At 41.3% G+C, this 18,829-nt stretch overlaps 1 protein-coding gene across 3 annotated transcripts in view; it reads left to right on the top strand.

The window, feature by feature from the left end:
* DPY19L3 (dpy-19 like C-mannosyltransferase 3) overlaps positions 1–8,689 on the top strand; it is a 77,915-nt gene extending 69,226 nt beyond the window's left edge. For 2 of the 3 annotated variants that reach the window (XM_040253770.1, XM_040253769.1), the window contains 2 exons: positions 2,724–2,882; positions 4,665–8,230. In XM_040253770.1, coding sequence (XP_040109704.1) covers positions 2,724–2,882; positions 4,665–4,826 — 321 coding nt within the window. In that variant the 3' untranslated portion in view covers positions 4,827–8,230. Of the gene's footprint in view, positions 1–2,723; positions 2,883–4,664 lie in introns of all 3 variants that reach the window. The other variant, XM_040253768.1, reaches the window with a different exon arrangement.
* Positions 8,690–18,829: the final 10,140 nt, after the last annotated feature.

Raw genomic sequence — 18,829 nt, 5'->3', positions numbered from 1 at the left:
GGCAGCCGTGGGCTGGCTTGTGTTTGGTAAAGCCAGGGCTCCGGCTGTTTGTCTTGCGGGTCCTGAGGGGAAGGCACAACTGAAGTGCCTGGCAGGACTCACATCTCCGGAGCCTAGTCCATTAAAGGCGTGCCATTTAGGCCTTATGTTCCTCTCGGGTTAGAAGAGTACCCGAGGAGAAGTGCGCCTTGAGATGTTTAGGACAGAGTGTTTGAGGATGGAGCCCTCAGAGCCTGGAACTGGAGCGAGCAGGGAAAGGGGGAGAGCTGTGCTGAGAGCTGCGCTGGTCACCGTGTTTATGGGCCATTTCTAGCGAGTGAGTGAGTGAGTGAGTGAGTGAGTGAGTGTGTGTGTGTGTGTGTGTGTGTGTGTGTATGTGTGTGTAGGGAGGCAACACACAGTTAAGAAGTTCAGAACATGCAAAAGAGAACATAGAGAAAAGTCCCCATCCCAACCCTGTCTTTCAACTAGCGGTTCCTCTCCCAGAAGGCAAATAACATTACCAGCAATTTTATGTATGTACAAATGTGTGTGTATGTATATACACAGGTAAATTCATATTCTTTTCCCTCTTTTTTTTTTCAAACAAAAGAACCTACTACATCTTCCTTTTTTTGGGCACATAATATATTTTGGAGATTGTTCCATATTGGTTTATCAACAGCTTTCTTGCAGTTGTTAAAGCTGCCTAATATTTTGTTATGTGGAAATAGCAAATTTACTTAACCATTTAGGTTGTTTGCCTGTCTTCTGCAATTCCACGAACAGTGTTTCAAATAACATACTTGTATATGGTTCACTCTGCACAGGTACAAAGTATACATCAGATTCTTGGAAGTAAAGTTGCTGGGTCACAGGGAATGGGCATTTTTATTGAGATAGAATTACTAAGTCTGTATGAATTACACCAACTTTACATTCCAGTCAGTGCTACAGAAGGGTACCTGTCTTGTTCGTTACCAGCAGGGATTCCAGACTTTTTAGCGTTTCTTGTCAGTCACTTCATAATCTTGGTGGCTAAAGTCTATTGAAAAGTCTTTTGGGGGGATGAGATTTATTAATAACTAGCCTAAAAGCCAGAGAAGGCAATGGCAACCCACTCCAGTACTCTTGCCTGGAAAATTCCATGGATGGAGGAGCCTGGTAGGCTGCAGTCCGTGGGGTCTCTAGGAGTCAGACACGACTGAGCGACTTCACTTTCACTTTTCACTTTCATGTATTGGAGAAGGAAATGGCAACCCACTCCAGTGTTCTTGCCTGGAGAATCCCAGGGACGGGGGAGCCTGGTGGGCTGCCATCTATGGGGTCGCACAGATTCGAACATGACTGAAGCGACGTAGCAGCAGCAGCCTAAAAGCAAATGGTTTTTACTAACTCCTCCATTTTAAAGAGAACTGTCTGATTCCAGCTAAAATGGGAATTTTCCAACTGGCCCAAATGTTCCAGATAGCCCCAGGTTAGCTTGAGGAAGAGGGGAAGCTGCCTGGCTCCCCAGACTCCCAAGTTCAGCCAGGGTGTGGCCACCGCTTTGACTCGAGCGATGGGAGTGCTGTGTTTCATCTTCTCCAAGATCCAGTCCCTACCTCAGTGCTGTTTTATGCCCTATGTTTTTATGTCCCAGTGCCACTCCTCAGTCGTGACCTTCAAATCCCTGAAGTGCCTTACTCTGAGGCTGGTGCTGGACTGTAGGTAGGGTTAACCTAACAGTGTTAGCAGTATAAACAGATACCCTCTGCCATTTCAACGTCCATCCGGACATGCTGACCGAGGTTGTCACAACCCAGTCTCTTAATTCCAAGATGTATGAGAATCAGCGGGCGGCACAGGAAGCAGCACTGCTCTTCATTACCACCCCCTCCCCATGCACACCCCATCCAGCCTCCCCCCGCCCCCACCCCGCCAAGTCCTAGCAGACAGGACTTCAGGTGTGTGAAGCCGGCGGTGACGGGGAAGACACCTCCCATTGATGCCCCTGAGCTCTGCACGTTGCTCTCCCTCCAGGAAAGATGAGAGAGAAAGTGTAGGGTCTGCCGGTCAAGCCGAGTACAGCAAAGCAGCAGTAGAGGATGGCTGCTGCCCCTGCCCAGCTCCAGGGGCCTCATGAGGGTCCTGTTCCCCAGCTGCCATCATCAGAGGCTGGGTCTCCTTACACGCATCTGTGCCTCCAAAGTCCCCTCCACTCCTCTTAGTCTGAAAGTCCCCTTTTCAAAGGGAAAGGTCATGTCTTATTTACTAAATCGCATTATTTACCTTGGAGAAGGGATTGGCAACCCACTCCAGTATTCTTGTCTGGAGAATTCCACGGACAGAGGAGCCTGGTGGGCCATAGTCCGCAGGGTCGCGAAGAGTCAGACAGGACTGAGCAACTTTCACTTTGCCTCATTCTTTACCTTGGTGAAGCATTCTTAGAATCAACATCTACTAATGAATATATTCATAACTCAAGGTAATACATTCTCAATCCAGATCTCTCTGGTGCCTAAATCCAAATATATTCAGCATAACTCACTCTCCCTCTTGCCAACAGTTTTCTTTTTTTGAAATATCCCACACACTCCAGGACTATAGGTGAATGAGATGACCTGCATGGGAAGAGATAAGGGAGCTGGGTGGCTGCGATTAGACTCACCCCTGGGGGAAGTTACATCGATAGATAGTCTTGACTAACTTTCCCAGCGGTTAAGTGGTATTTTGCCTTATTCATTTTTTATCTCCTTTTGAAGGTTTATCAGATATATGCAAAGAGGGCCCCAGAGGAAGTGCATGCCCTGCTGAGGTCCTTTGGCACTGACTACGTGATCCTGGAAGACAGCATCTGCTACGAGCGCAGGCACCGCCGGGGCTGCCGGCTGCGGGATCTGCTGGACGTCGCCAATGGACACGTAAGCATGCCAGCCAGCACACACGGGGCATCTCCCAGGGAGGAAAGGGTCCAGGGTGAGTCCTGAGGAACATAACAGCCTTTAGACTGAGTGTCTGCAGAATTACATGATAGATCAAGCGTTCATCTGCTGTGTTCTGCAGAATTCCTACCTTGGCATGTTAGATACTTGCCACCGGAGCTGGGCAGTGGGAGAGATGGGAGTGGGGCTCTAGTCCCCAGCTTCACACCAAATAAAGCAACTTTGTCTTCACCTGGTCTGTGTCATGCTCTGCGTAGAATTTTTTTTTTTTTACAATTTTGCTTCAGAAGTGAAAAAAGAAACCTCAACCTTTAAAAACTGCTGCTCCAAACCATCCTTTTGGCTCATTCAAAATGACTGCAGTGCCCCATCCCCACATCGCTGCCACCCCTGCGCCCTCCCCCCACCCCACCCCCACCCATGATAGAATCTCAGTTCTCTCCCTGCTCTCCCATTGGGTGTCCCTTTTCATCCTCTAACACACTTCCACAGAGATGGCTTTCTATGGCCAAGCTTACACTCCAGAGCAGGAAAACAGATACTTCTCTTTTCTCCCTTCTGAGGGAAAATATTTTTGGAGCTATGCCAGATAGAGCAAACAGAAGATTTTTACCCTTTAGAAGTGGTATTTGCTGTAATTATTGGGGCTGTGTTAAAAGCTGATAGATATTTCTAAAATTGGGGGGGGGATGATAAATCTAGCCTAACTTTGAAAAGAAAAAACTTAACTACAGAATTTGAGATTCTGAACACTTAACGATCTAATTTCTTAGCAAATTACAGTATTAACACTAGTCACCATGCTGTACATTTAGGTCACCAGAACTTACTCATCTTATAAAGGCAAGCTTATATCCTTTGACCTCAGATGTCCTGATCTACTTGATTGTGGTCATGATTTCACCATGTTTATATGTAACAAAGCATCAATTATATGCCTTACTGCTAAGTCACTTCAGTCGTGTCCGACTCTGTGCGACCCCATAGATGGCAGCCCACCAGGCTCCGCCGTCCCTGGGATTCTCCAGGCAAGAACACTGGAGTGGGTTGCCATTTCCTTCTCCAGTGCATGAAAGTGAAAAGTGAAAGGGAAGTCACTCAGTCGTGTCTGACTCTTAGCGACCTCATGGACTGCAGCCTACCAGGCTCCTCCATCCATGGGATTTTCCAGGCAAGAGTACTGGAGTTGGGTGCCATTGCCTTCTCTGATATGCCTTAAATATATATAATTTTATTTGTCAGTTATGCTTCAATAAAGCCTAGGGAAGAAAAAAGAATATTTGATTTTTGCCCAAGGAAAATAACTGTCTGTAACTATCTTGAATTCAGAGAAGGTACAGACCAAATACCTGCATTTAAATTTTGCTTCGTGAGTAACTTTTGTAAGTTTTTCTAACAAGGCCATCTAATGAGTTGAAAAGCTTTCTCTGGTCATAGGAATTCTTCTCTTGTATTTGATTTTTGTGAGAGGAACAGTGTAGTGTGTTCCTCAGGACAAGGAGATCCAAGTTCTAGTTCTAGCTTTACCATTAAAGGTGAACACTGTTTGACACAGAACTCTCCTCTTCAGCCCTGGGTCATACTTCCCAAGGGAAAAAGGATGAACCAGATATCTCCAAGCAGCAGGTGACCTTGACATCATTCAATTTAAGTTCACTAGCATATCATTCTTAAAGAAACCCAATCCCTATTCCTACTTATGTTTGGCTTGTAAATATGATTTTTTTCCCCAAATTGTATTTGGTTTTGTTTTGGCTTTAGATGATGGACGGCCCAGGAGAGAATGATCCTGATTTGAAACTTGCAGGCCACCCTCGCTTCTGTGAAGAGATTAAAAAAAACCTGCCCACCTACACGGCATACTTCACTAGAGTGTTCCAGAACAAAACATTCCACGTTTACAAGCTATCCAGAAACAAGTAACAGAGCTTTCTAGTCAACCTCTATTTTTGATACGTGAAACTCCATCATAATGAAACTCAGATGATGTTTCATATGTAATTAGGTAGCCCGAACCTTAAAGCTGTGATATGATTAAGTCTACAAATGTTTACACAAGCATTACCATCTTTGAAAGTATCTTATACAAGCTTCAGTCTTTGTCCTGTTCCATGAATGTTCTTTAGCCTAAACGTTTCCACTTTCTAAAAGTGATCTAGAAGTTTGTTGTTGGGGAGAACAGTAAGTGTTCTCTAGGAAGCCTGAACAGCTGCACGCGTGTGTGCATGCTAAGTCACTTCAGTCGTGTCTGACTCTGTGCAACCATATGGACTGTAGCCCACCAGGCTCCTCTGTCCATGGGATTCTCCAGGCAAGAATACTGAAGTGGGTTGCCATGCCCTCCTCCAGGGATCTTCCTGACCTGCATCTCTTATGTCTCCTGCATTGGCAGGTGGGTTCTTTACCACTAGCGCCACCTAGGGAGCCCGGAACAGTTGCATATCCTGTTGTAAATCCAGAGCCTGTTCAGGATTTGAAATACTTCTAATTTTTAATTGACTTACAATAGCTATGGCTGAATCGAATTGAGGAAATGCATAATTAAGTTATTTACTATTATTTCACCAGTGAAAACCAACTGGTGACTTTTTTGAAAAAGCTCTTTATTGTCCTGTTTCACCTAAAAATTTTATAATGTCTTCCATTTGTCATGCTTTTAGTATTTAAAGAAAGATCACGTTAGGTCTTCGTGTATATCTGAATTTTTTGTCGTGCTCTGTCTGAAATGTAACGGGTAGCGCTTCAGCAGTGTGTGTCTGTGTGTGTATGTGTGTACATGAGCATGTGCATGCATCTCTTAATGCTGGACACAGAAAAGGGTTACAAATTCCATACTGTAAGTCCTTAAAGCAGCAGCAATGTTACGTAGCTGAGCCGAATTCGTTACTGTTTAGTGTTATTATTTTAAAACCTGTTGATACTATTTAACCTATCCTGCAAGTAAGAAAATTTTTCTTTACTTCTTACTCATTCAAATTTACTGGGTTTGCAAGATTTTGTAAACTCTTTGTTTTTAGCCTTTGTATTTTTTACAGCCTAGAACCTTGCAAAGTCTTACTATTTTTTAATTGTTGTATCTTAACTAACTTACAACTATGATATTTTTGGCAGAAAGCATTTTCATACTAGGTTTGATTTGTGGTCTCCAATCTTACTGCGAGGGCCCTTGATAGGTTGTTCTTTTTCTTACTCAAAGGTAACCAAGTGCCTCTAAGTCATGCTTACTTGTAAACAACAATGAAGAGGATTATGTGTACCTTGTACCTGCTCAAAAGTTTTTTGATAATTGCTTTTATAATTAATTTCTAATGATAGGGACATGTAAAAAAGTTGCTGATAAAAGCATATTGTGTTTTCAACTAAATCAAGATGGCTAATGAAATTAATTTTCATCTCTCATGCCAGTTGGAAATGATTTAAATGTTTCTCCTCACAGTGGTGTTAAAGTAAATCACTGTAGGCATGAAGATGGATATATCATATGTCCAAATGATTTTATATTCACCTACTACTTATTAAGCAATATTCAGAAAGAAATTTTACACTGTCATGTTGGATTCAAGGACACTTGGCCTTTATCACAACTTATTTAAATAAAAAATTGACAGTAGCTGGGTTATTAAATTATGCAACTGAAACTCCTGAATTATATCTTGTATCCCTTAATAGGGTTGGAGACCACTGCAGTTTAGGATAATACAATAATAAAACATTTTAATCAGTACTAAAACTTTAATTCTGTAATGATGCATGCCTGTTGTAGCTGACAGCATGGGTCAGTCCATTCTTCAGTGAGTGCCTTACTCTAATTGAAACCAAGCACATGTAAGGTACAGTATGTTAGACTATCTAGTTACGTTTTTAAAACCCCCTATTACCTTCTCAGAAATATTTTGATTTATTTTAAATATTTCTATATGTATTATTATAATCTACGCATTTGGGTATTTGGAGTTTCAATATACTAGAAACATGTACTTAAATTTTTATGCTTATCATCACTGCATTGATGGCACACTGTAATCTTTTTTTCATGGTTTAGGTGCCATCTGTTGCCAAAACACTTAGTGTTCAATCTTCAGTGAAAAATATAAAGTGCCAAAAAATCTTGCAAGACAGAGTCCATGCATTCACTTTTTCCAAAACACTGTGACCATGTATAGTCGATGTTTTATTTCCTGATGACCAAATCTCTCAATGAATCATGTTAAATATTTTTAGTGCTCCTCAGTTTTCTCTTTTATGACCTTCTCCTTGGAGTACACAGGAGGAAAGAGAGGAAAAGCGGCTAACTCCTGGCTCTCTGTCGAGCCAAAGCAAGTGACCTGTAGCCCAAGGTCCCTTCCACACGGATCTCAGTGGCTGCGCTAATATTTGATAATGACCTCAAATTATGGCTGTATTTTATGCATAGAAATGCCACTTGATTTTGCTTCAGAGTTAGCATTCAAAAGAAACCCTAAGTACAGTAAGTGCTCTTAATTATCCTTTACTTACACACCTCACCAGATACCTTCATAGTTTCCATCGTCATGTAAGCTGACTGCCACCCAGCACCACTGGGGGCTGCTCCCTGCTGCTCTGTTCTCACAGGCCTCAGCTCCCTCCTTGGAGTTCTCTGCTTGTCTGTGCATGCTCTACTTCCTGTTGTAAATACACGATTCAACATAAATCCAGGACATTCCGATCTAAAACAAAAGAATTATTTCTGTGAAAGTTAGCTAGAATGCTTTGGTCATATTTGATAAACATTGCCACTAGTAAAAACTGCTTTTAAATTAATTGTGTTTGGGAAAATTATAAAATATTGGGAGAACTTAAAATTCAAGAAAATTTATGAGCTTAGATTGCTTCACAGATTTATTTTAGTCCTCATTTCACCTTTAAAAAAATCTAGACTGATCAGAAGATATTAAAATGTACCCAAAGCATGTTATTGGTATGATTTATTCAAGAATAAAACCACAGTCATCGGACCCTTATGCAAAGGAAAGGTCTCAGCTTTACATCAAAAGATGAGCAAATGAATATACAAATTATACGCGTGAAGTTACGATTCCCCGCTTTGACCTACTTAATTTCATTAAATGACTAGGTGCTGAGGCTGATCACAGTGACTGATCTGCTAGAGTTGAAAGGTTCTAGTCACTTTATTACAGACTTAAAAGTAGGATTTCATTTCAGATATATTAGCCAGGACCATAATTAGGTGTTATCTACGTCATTTGTTGTCCACTTAAAGGTGATTTTCTTGACCTCACCGAGATCAACTAGACAAATGTATTTATGTGAGTGTGCGTGTCTTTGTATGTGTTGGGTTGGTGCTGGTGATGGCAAGGGCATATGTAGATACTGCAGACCAATGTTTCATCTGGCCTGCATCTTTAAAAGAACTAAAAATGTTTATTCTGATTCCACATGAACCTTGTAACAATTTTAGCTCATCTTTGGCCAAAACTTACCTAAAGTAACACAGAAATATTCAGTTTTTAAATTTTCATTTAAACCTTGAAATTAATAGGAAGACAAAATGTTCTCAGATTATATAGCTTGGCCAGTATGCTCCCAAATGCTTTATATACAACAACCTTTTGGCATAAAAGAGAGTGCTTATTTGTTCATGGGAAAAAGCTTTGAAAATGAGAGAGTGGCTTAGTTTCTTGTGGCAATTCATTTTATGTACTTAATATCCTATGGGTAAAATCTTACAAAGAGCTTTTATAATTTGTTGTACTGAACTGTATGAAGATTATGTACTGAATAAAGCTCTTTTAAGTTACACAAAATGAGTGTCTCTCAGTTCTTTGAAGGTCAAAAACCAAGGAACTGGCTTACTGAAGTGTATTAAATATGTGCTAAATAGAGTATCATCACTAAAGATGGATGTGGCAAGGTCTTAATTGTGCTTGTTAATGTTGAAGGGGTTCATTTTTTCACAAAATTTGGTTTGCTAGCTGCTTATTTGCTTCACTTGAAACTCAAGGTTATAGTTAAGGTTTCTAAAGAAAAGGCTGCTATCAGCAGAATTTATCTTCAAAGAGATAAATGCTATTGTTTTGACCTTTGGAATTGTTTCGACTTCTTGATCAAATTCTCAGTCTTTAGTAGCTCAGGAAAATGGGCAATGGTTCACATTTTTGCTAAGTGTTTAGATAACAAATGTGCTTGACTATCTTCAAAGTAGATATTGAAATTCCAAGCAAAAATGGTCAGGGAGACAGGTATACTTCCTAACAGAAGAAAATGGCATTGGGATCTCAGATAGTTCATACTGACACTTTATACATATACAGTTTCAGTATACTTAAACAGTTAAGTACATGTTGCTAGAACGGTCTAGCAGATTAAGAATTGTGAACAGTACAGATAAGCGAGAGATTCAGGATGTGAATGAACATGTAGTGGTCTGATGAGTGACACCAGACACAGAGCAGATAGAATGCTAGTTCTCTGCCCCTCCTTTCCGAAGAGGCATCTGAAATTCATCTCAAACCTTTTCAGTTAATTTTTAAACTATTTTATTGTTTTTATTTGGCCATACCACGAAGTATGTGGGATGTTAGTTCCCTGATCAGGGATCAATCCCATGCCACCCGGCATAGAATCAGAGTTTTAACCACTGGGCTGCCAAGGAGGTACCCCTTTTCAGTTAATACTTAGATGTTTGCTTTATAGGATTGTTTTTTGAAGTGCAGATAACAGAGCTATAGTGTAATGTGAAATCAGCTTAGTAGGTTGCAGCCAACATTTAGTAGTTGAGAGAGAGAGAGAGGAAGGAGGAAGGATGGGGAGAGAGAGGAAAAGGGAAGGGAGAGAGCCGACAGCCAATATGGTAACTATAAGTATTGTTTTGTGAAATGTTTCAGTTATACATGTCAATATCTGTGCACTGGAATGCAATGTCAAACGTGTTTCTTACTGTGAATTCATAGTCAATTTGAAAGCCATGCCCTTACAGCAGAGAGGACTCTGGGAGGATGGCAGCTTGAACTTGGCTCTGTGCTTGTCCCCCCAACTCTACTAGAGTAGACCCTTTTGAACAGTGATGATGATATTAAAGAATTATACATTTCAGGTATGATACGGACATTGTTATTTTGTTAGATCCTTATCTTTTAGAATATATACTGAAATATTTACAGGAGAGATTATATATACAGGGTTTATACCCAAATTGCTACACAACAAGAGACACCACCACAAGGGGAACCCTGAGCACCACAATGAAGAGTAGCCCCCACTTGCCACAGTTAGAGAAAGCCCATGCAAAAGCAACAAAGACCCAGTGCAGTCAAAAATAAAAGTGAAATTAAAAACACCTTAACTTGTCCAAGTAATGTTATTAAAAACTAACAAATTTAACCAGGAAGCTAGGAAGATAAAAAATTTAAAAGGTAAGAACTAAAGTCAATTATATAGGAAAACAATAAAATAAATTGCCCACCCCAGAAATGCTGGATATTTTTTTAAAAAGACTAATGAAAACAACACCTGGTAAACCTAGAAAAAGAGCAAAAGAAGACAATCACAGAATCAGAAGTGACAAAAAATATATATGAAATAATGTATACAATTTTGTAGCAAAAAAAGAATTGAGAAACCCTGCCAGAGTTGGATGATTTCCTAACAAAACAGAAATTGTCAAAATGAACCCCAAGAAGAAGATGAAAACTTGAATAGATAAGAACCATAGAAGAATCTGGAAAGAGGTCCAAAGGTTGTAAAGGACAGCTGGGCAAGAAGGGTACATAGCCAAATTCCAACTTTTAAAGAAAGGATGACTCCAAATTTAATTTGGGCCATGGAAAAATAAGGAAATTTCCCACATTTCTTCTAGGAAACTTGTTCAATTAGTTCACTATAATTCAACACGGATACTGTATTTGTTTTCTAATGCTATATAACAAATGACCACAAACTTTGCAGGTTAAAACAACATACATTTGTTATCTCAAAGTTTCCATGGGGCAGGAGTCCAAGCACAGCTTAGCTAGGTCTCATAAGACTTCAGTCAAGATGTCAGCCAGGCGGCTTGCTCATCTGGAGTTCAGGATCCTCTTCAAAGCTCATAAAATTGGTGGCGGAATTCAGTGACTGGTGATTGTAGGACTGAGTGCATTAGCTCCTGCAGCCCATGCCTCTCTGTAAGCATTTCATAACATGGCTTTTTGCCTCTTCAAGACCAGCAGGAATGCATCTCTCTTCAGGAAAGATTCTTTTAAGGCCTTTTATTTGAGTAAGTCAGACTCCACCACCCACCCAACTCCCACCCCCTCGGAATAATCTCCATTTTTTTATTAACTCAAAATCAACTGACTTGGGGCCTGAATTACATCAACAAATTTCCTTCACCATTACCATAGACTGTGATGTAATCAGAGGAGTGATATTCATCATAATTACAGGGCCCATTGGTACTTGGGAGAGGGATTATAGAGAGCATGATCACCGTGGGGTAGGAATCTTAGGGGCCATCTTAGAATTCTGCCTACCACAGACAGGTTAAAAGGAAAACTAGAGTCTGGTCAATACTGAGTATCTGGCAGCAACTGACCAGAGTACCATCTTTGTATTTTTATTTATTTATTTTGGCTGCACTGGGCCTTTGTTGCTGTGCACAGGCTTTTCTCTCTAGTTGCAGTGAGTGGTCATTGCAGTGCGTGGACTTCTCATTGCAGTGGCTTCTCTTGTTGTGGAGCACAGGTTCTAGGTGCTTGGGCTTCAGTAGTTGTCTCACACAGGCTTAGTTGTCCTGGGGTGTGTGGGATTTTCCCAGACCTGAGACCAAACTCCTGACCTTGCATTGGGCAGATGAATTCCTAACCACTGAACCACCACAAAAGCACAACATTGGAGTTTAAAGCATATGCTATGCCATGTCACGTCAGTCGTGTCTGACTCTGCCACCCCATGGACTGTAGCCCACCATGCTCCTCTGTCCATGGGATTCTCCAGGCAAGAATACTGGAGTGGGTTGCCATGCTCTTCTCCAGGGGATCTTCCCAACCCAGGGGTTGAACCCACAGCTCATTATGTCTCCTGCACTGGCAAGTGGATTCTTTACCACTAGCACCACCTGGGAAACCCATTTAAACTTTCAAAAATAACTATGCTTATTATATTCAAGAAATTAAATGACAAGATGGAAAATTTAGGTGAACTGAAAACTGTAAAATAACAAAATGGAAATACTAGAATTGAAAAATAATAAGTCTTCAGTGAAGGGTTAAATAAAAAATTAGATACAGCTGAAGAGAGACTTAATCAACTAGATGATAGGTTAGAAGAAAATATTCAGACTAAAACATAAAGGAGAAAAAAAGTGAAAAAGGAAAGAGCATGAAATGTGTATGTTAAAACATTTTACTTTTCCATAACTAAAGCCCCACAGAGCGAAGGAAGAGAATGGGGCTATATGACTTTGCACAAGCTACATATACTCTTGGCTTCAGCTTCCTTTTTTGTATATGAAGAAGTGAAGTGAAGTCGCTCAGTCGTGTCTGACTCTTTGCAACCTCATGGACTGTAGCCTACCAGACTCCTCCATCCATGGGATTGTCCAGGCAAGAATACTGGAGTGGGTTGCCATTTCCTTCTCTAGGGGAACTTCCCGACCCAGGGATCAAACCCGGGTCTCCCGCATTGTAGGCAGATGCTTTACCCGTCTGAGCCACAACCTACCTATAAGGTTATTGGATGGATTAAATGAGATAACGTTTAAAGCAATAGGCCTAATACTTTGTACAAGGTGAGTACAGTAGGTGGAAGCTACAGGATATTATCACCATCATCATTGTCATCAAAATTAGAATGTCAAGAAGAGTATGAAGAACAAAGTTATGTGACTCAGAAGAACCCTTGATAATTTTGTGAACTATTCTTGCTGTATTGCTGTAAAAATATATATATATATAAACAAAACAAAAACCTTTATGGACATACAGCTTGTAAGGAAACTAACTTCTTAGTATTTTCTGAGTTACGTATTTACATCACAAAGAGGAATGTTTGTGTCTGTGGCTAGCTGAGTATATATATATACATATATATATATATATGAGAGAAAAAAGAGTCATAGACAAAGACTGAGAAGCTAATTATTTGCATGTTTTTGGAAGCAACATCATCATTATTGAAGATAAATGTCAAAGCCCTGCCAAAATGCACATATTCATGAAGAAAGTAAAAGTGTTTGATTGTGTATGAATCTACTTAAGAGAGGGAAAGGAGTAAAAGAACATGACTTCAGGAATTACCATAGTAATTAGAACAGCAGAATGATAATTAAAGCTCATAAATTTAATGTAACTATTAGCATTTTCTCTTGCAAGAAATGGTGGATTTCTCCCTCCCCCAGGAAATGACACCTGTGAACAATTATCTCTTTTATCATTGCTGTTAAGATTATTTACATAACTTGTGCTCATTCAAAATTCACTCTTAATGCTTTTTTTTTTTTTTAACAATGCCTGATCTCACGCTCGATTCTCTCTCTGGCCAGGAAAGTATTTGGGGATTATTGATAATTAATGGTGTAACACAAATGGACAAAACCGTTGTTGGAGGGCCTGCTGTACAGCTATTTTGCTCTGGCTTTGTGGGCAGAGCACACAAAGGAAATCTGATTATAGGAAATCTGATTATCTGTAAGAGCCTGTTGGGTTATAATCATTATGAACACAACCTTCCCTGTACCATCATTCAGCTCAGTGATTCCTTCCATGAGAACTTATTGAGGACCTACTCTATGATAAGGTGAAACCTAAGGATAGGGAAGGTCCTATAATATAAACATGAGTAGAAATACCCTTGTTATACTGAGTGAAATGGTTATAAGGGTATGCTTTAGACAGAGCTGAAGTTGTACATATATACAACTCAGCCATAAAAAGGAACAAATTTGAGTCAGTTGAACTGAGGAGGATGAACCTAGAGCATGTTATACATAGTGAAGTAAGTCAGAGAAAAACAGATATCATATATTAACACATATACATGGAATCTAGAAAAATGGTACTGACGAACCTATTTGCAGGGCAGGAAGAGAGACACAGGTGTAGAGAATGGACTTGCAGATATGGTGGGAGAAGGAGAGGGCAGGACGAATTGAGAAAGTAAATACTGAGATATATATATATATATATATATATATAACCATGTGTAAAATGGATAGCTAGTGGGAAGTTGCTGTATAAACACAGGGAACTCAGTCTGGTGCTCTGTGATGACCTAGAGGAGTGAAACAGGTGAGGAGCGGGGAGGCTCAATAGGGAACGGACATATGTATACTTTTGGCTGATTCACGTTGTATAGCAGAAACCAACACAACATTTAAAAGCAATTATCCTCTAATCAAAAAAAAAAAAACTCCTCTAAGGGAAAACAAAGGATGTGCCAGTTAGGAGGTTTCATGTTGAGAGTTACAGAAAACCTAACTCAAACAGGCTCAAACCATAAAAAGAATTTACTAGCACATTAGGCCTTTAGATAAGACTTAGTCTAATGTCCCAGTGACTAAATGGGCTCAATATTTATCGAGACCCATAGGCACTCAGAACACATTACTGTACAAGACAGACAAGGTCCATGGTTTCACTGAACTTACATTTTAGTGGAGGATACACACGATAAAAAAAAAAATAAGAAAATGCTAAGTGTTTAGAGAGACAATAAGGCATTGTGACAGTGTAATTAGGGGGTTACAGTGCTCATTTGCTCAGTCGTGTCCAACTCTTTGCGACCCCATGGACTGTAGCTCACCAGGCTCCTCTCTCCATGGGATTTTTCAGGCAAGAGTACTGGAGTGGGTTGCCATTTCCTCCTCCAGGGGATCTTCCAGACCCAGGGATCGAACCCTCATCTCCTGCACTGGCAGGCAGATACTTTACCACTGTGCCACCTAAGAAGCCCAATTAGGGGGTTACTTGGTTTTAAGTGCTCAGAAAGACTTGTCTGAGGAGATGGCACTTAGGCTAGGATTTGACTGACAGGAAGGAGGCAAGTAGGTGGAAGGAGTCTGGGTCGACTAAGGGTCAGAATGAGAGCATAGGGAAGGAAGTGAATGGTGGAAGCATGCAGCCATCAGATCGTGGATACCATAGGAAAGAGGATGAATTTTACTCCAATATGATAGGAAAATAATGGAGGATTTTGAGCAAAGTAGTGACATTAATTTCTGTTTCAAAGAAGGTATCCGTGGATGCTATATTCACTTTCTGTTGTTGCATCATCAAATTACCAGGCTTTCCTGGTGGCTCAGAGGTTAAAGCGTCTGCCTCCAATGCGGGAGACCCGGGTTCGATCCCTGGGTTGGGAAGATCCCCTGGAGAAGGAAATGGTAACCCACTCCAGTATTCTTGCCTGGAGAATCCCATGGTCGGAGAAGCCTGGTAGGCTACAGCCCATGGGGTCGCAAAGGGTCGGACACGACTGAGTGACTTCACTTTCGCTTTCTATGCTTAAAACGTTACCTCTCAGTTTTGTAGTTGCAAGTCTGCATAACTCAGCTGTTTGCCCTGCTCAAACTCTCTCGAGAAATAGAGGCTCCCTTCTGAGGGTTCTGGGGATGAATCCATTTCCAGCCTCATTCTGGTGTTGGCAGAATTCAGTTAGTGGAACTAAGATGCTCATTTCTCTGCTGGCTCTCAGCTGGGGAGCACTCTTAGCTCCTGGTGATCTCTCTGTGATCCTTTCCCATAGTCCCCTACGTCTCAGGACCAGCAACAAGGTGTAGGAGCCCCTCTCTGCTGCGTCACTTGTCACTTCTACCTTCTGTCTACTGCATCTTCTGATTTCAGCTGGAAAAAGTTTTCTACTTTTTAAAATTGTATTTATGTTTGACTGTGCACTGGGTCTTCATTGCTGCACACAGACTTTTTCTAGTTGTGACGAAAAGGGACTGCTCTCTAGTTGGGTTGCACAGGCTTATTCTTGAGGTGGCTTCTCTTGTTGCAGAGCACAGGCTCTAGAGCACGGGCTCAGTAGTTGTGGCGCTTGGGCTTAGTTGTCCCACAGCACATGGAATCTTCCTGGACCCTCGTCCCTTGCGTTGGCAAGTGAATTGTTAACCATTGGCCCACCAGGAAACTCCAAGTGTTCTTTTAAGAGCTTGTGCCCTTAGATTGGACCCACCAGAAGTTATAGGATAATCTCCCCATCTCAGGGTTTATAACCTTCAAGGTTTATAGCCTGCAAAGACCATTTTGCCAAGTAACATGACATATTCACAGGTTCTGGAGGTTAAGAAGTAGAAATTGGGGGAGGAGGGCATTGCTCAGCTCACCACAGATGCTGTGTGGAAATCAGACTTGAGTGGGCAGAGGGTAAGATTAGAAGGGTATTTCAGTACTCCAAGTAAAAGTGTGTGCCTTGGGGAACAGAATGGTAGTGATGGAGAAGGAAGAGAAGTAGGGTTAAATAGGAGTTGCTGGTGGATTATACATTGAGAATAAGGGTAAAATCAAAGGAAACACCTATTTTTTTTTTTAACTTGGATAACTGGGTATATGATGGTAGTGCCTTTTGAAATGGAGAAGACAAGCATTGTAGTCCTTCAGTTCAGTTGAGTTCAGTTCAGTCGCTCAGTCGTGTCCGACTCTGCGACCCCATGAATCGCAGCATGCCAGGCCTCCCTGTCCATCGCCAACTCCCCCAGTTCACTCAGACTCACGTCCATCGAGTCAGTGATGCCATCCAGCCATCTCATCCTCGGTTGTCCCCTTTTCCTCCTGCCCCAAATCCCTCCCAGCATCAGAGTCTTTTCCAATGAGTCAACACTTCGCGTGAGGTGGCCAAAGTACTGGAGTTTCAGCTGTAGCATCATTCCTTCCAAAGAAATCCCAGGGCTGATCTCCTTTAGAATGGACTGGTTGGATCTCCTTACAGTCCAAGGGACTCTCAAGAGTCTTCTCCCAACATCACAGTTCAAAAGCATCAATTCTTCGGCATTCAGCTTTCTTCACAGTCCAACTCTCACATCCATACGTGACCACTGGAAAAACCATAGCCTTGACTAGATGGACCTTTGTTGGCAAACTAATGTCTCTGCTTTTCAGTATGCTATCTAGGTTGGTCATAACTTTTCTTCCAAGGAGTAAGCGTCTTTTAATTTCATGGCTGCAGTCACCATCTGCAGTGATTTTGGAGCTGGAAAAAAATAAAGTCTGACACTGTTTCTACTGTTTCCCCATCTATTTCCCATGAAGTGATGGGACTAGATGCCATGATCTTCATTTTCTGAATATTGAGCTTTAAGCCAACTTTTTCACTCTCCACTTTCACTTTCATCAAGAGGCTTTTTAGTTCCTCTTTACTTTCTGCCATAAGGGTGGTGTCATCTGCATATCTCAGGTTATTGATATTTCTCCTGGCAATCCTGATTCCAGCTTGTGCTTCATCAGCCCAGCATTTCTCATGATGTACTCTGCATATAAGTTAAATAAGCAGGGTGACAATATACAGCCTTGACATACTCCTTTTCCTATTTGGAACCAGTCTGTTGTTCCATGTCCACTTCTAACTGTTGCTTCCTGACCTGCATATAGGTTTCTCAAGAGGCAGGTCAGATGATCTGGTATTCCCATCTCTCTCAGAATTTTCCACAGTTTATTGTGATCCATACAGTCAAAGGCTTTGGCATAGTCAATAAAGCAGAAATAGATGTTTTTCTGGAACTCTCTTGCTTTTTCCATGATCCAGCGGATGTTGGCAATTTGATCTCTGGTTCCTCTGCCTTTTCTAAAACCAGCTTGAACATCTGGAAGTTCACGGTTCACATATTGCTGAAGCCTGGCTTGGAGAATTTTGAGCATTACTTTACTAGCGTGTGAGATGAGTGCAATTGTGCGGTGGTTTGAGCATTCTTTGGCATTGCCTTTCTTTGGGACTGGGATGAAAACTGACCTTTTCCAGTCCTGTGGCCACTGCTGAGTTGTCCAAATTTGCTGGCATATTGAGTGCAGCACTTTCACAGCATCATCTTTCATAATTTGAAATAGCTCAACTGCTGAAGTCTAGCTTGAAGGATTTTGAGCATAACCTTACTCTAGCATGTGAAATGAGTGCAATTTAGTACTAAAGTATTACCTCCATTCTTACAGAACTCTTCCTGTTTCTAGACTTGCTGTCAGCTGCTCTCAAGATCTATAGCTCAGAGGTCCAAGAATGGAGTTTTTATGACCTGATCTTGTTCATGTGTCTGTCTTAGAACCAACTGCTGAGACCATGGGAATGGGTTATATTGACAACTTAGGCCAATCAGTTTCTCCCTCTGGAGCTGAATGGGAAACCAATAGCATGCAATTCACATGACTAGGAAAACCGGAGCATTCTTGAGAGGGAAGCTGCTGGGAATGCATGTTCAGTACAAGAGAACACATTTTCCAGTTCCTATTGTAGGTCTGGCATGATGCTTGATACTTGCTTGTACCATTGTTTTTGGTGTTCTGTGGTTGCACCGAATGTGGCTTGTGGGATTTTATTTCCCTGACCGGAGACTGAACCCAGGCCCTCGGCAGTGAGAGCGCAAAGTCCTAACCACTGGACCACCAGGGAATTCCCAGCGTGTACCATTTTATCAATAATCCTATCCTTCATGGAACCCATTATGAGCACTATTAATCTCAGCTAAAATTGTTGCAGATATCATGTATGTAACTTTTATCTACCCACAGATTTAACTTGACATTTTCCCCACAGATACTATGAAAACAATAATTAACATTTGTTTCCAGTGCCACAACTGTGATAATTATCCATGTAGAGAGAAGTCTGAGAAACTTATGGGTCTGCCCATCTATAGCAAGTGTTACCTGCACTGCCCACATCTGCTTCCCAGAGAGTTTGCCCCCCTCAGCCTCTGTTTAACACAAAAAAGACCACATTCCTTCCTGAATCCTCCCCACAGCTGACTTACTACATGGGTTATC

The sequence above is a fragment of the Oryx dammah genome, unplaced genomic scaffold (assembly GCF_014754425.2).
Source record: "Oryx dammah isolate SB20612 unplaced genomic scaffold, SCBI_Odam_1.1 HiC_scaffold_13, whole genome shotgun sequence".
In the NCBI taxonomy this organism is placed as follows: Eukaryota; Metazoa; Chordata; class Mammalia; order Artiodactyla; family Bovidae; genus Oryx; species Oryx dammah.
The sequence above is the reverse complement of the archived record's forward strand: the minus strand, read 5'-3'. Positions and strand labels throughout refer to the sequence as shown.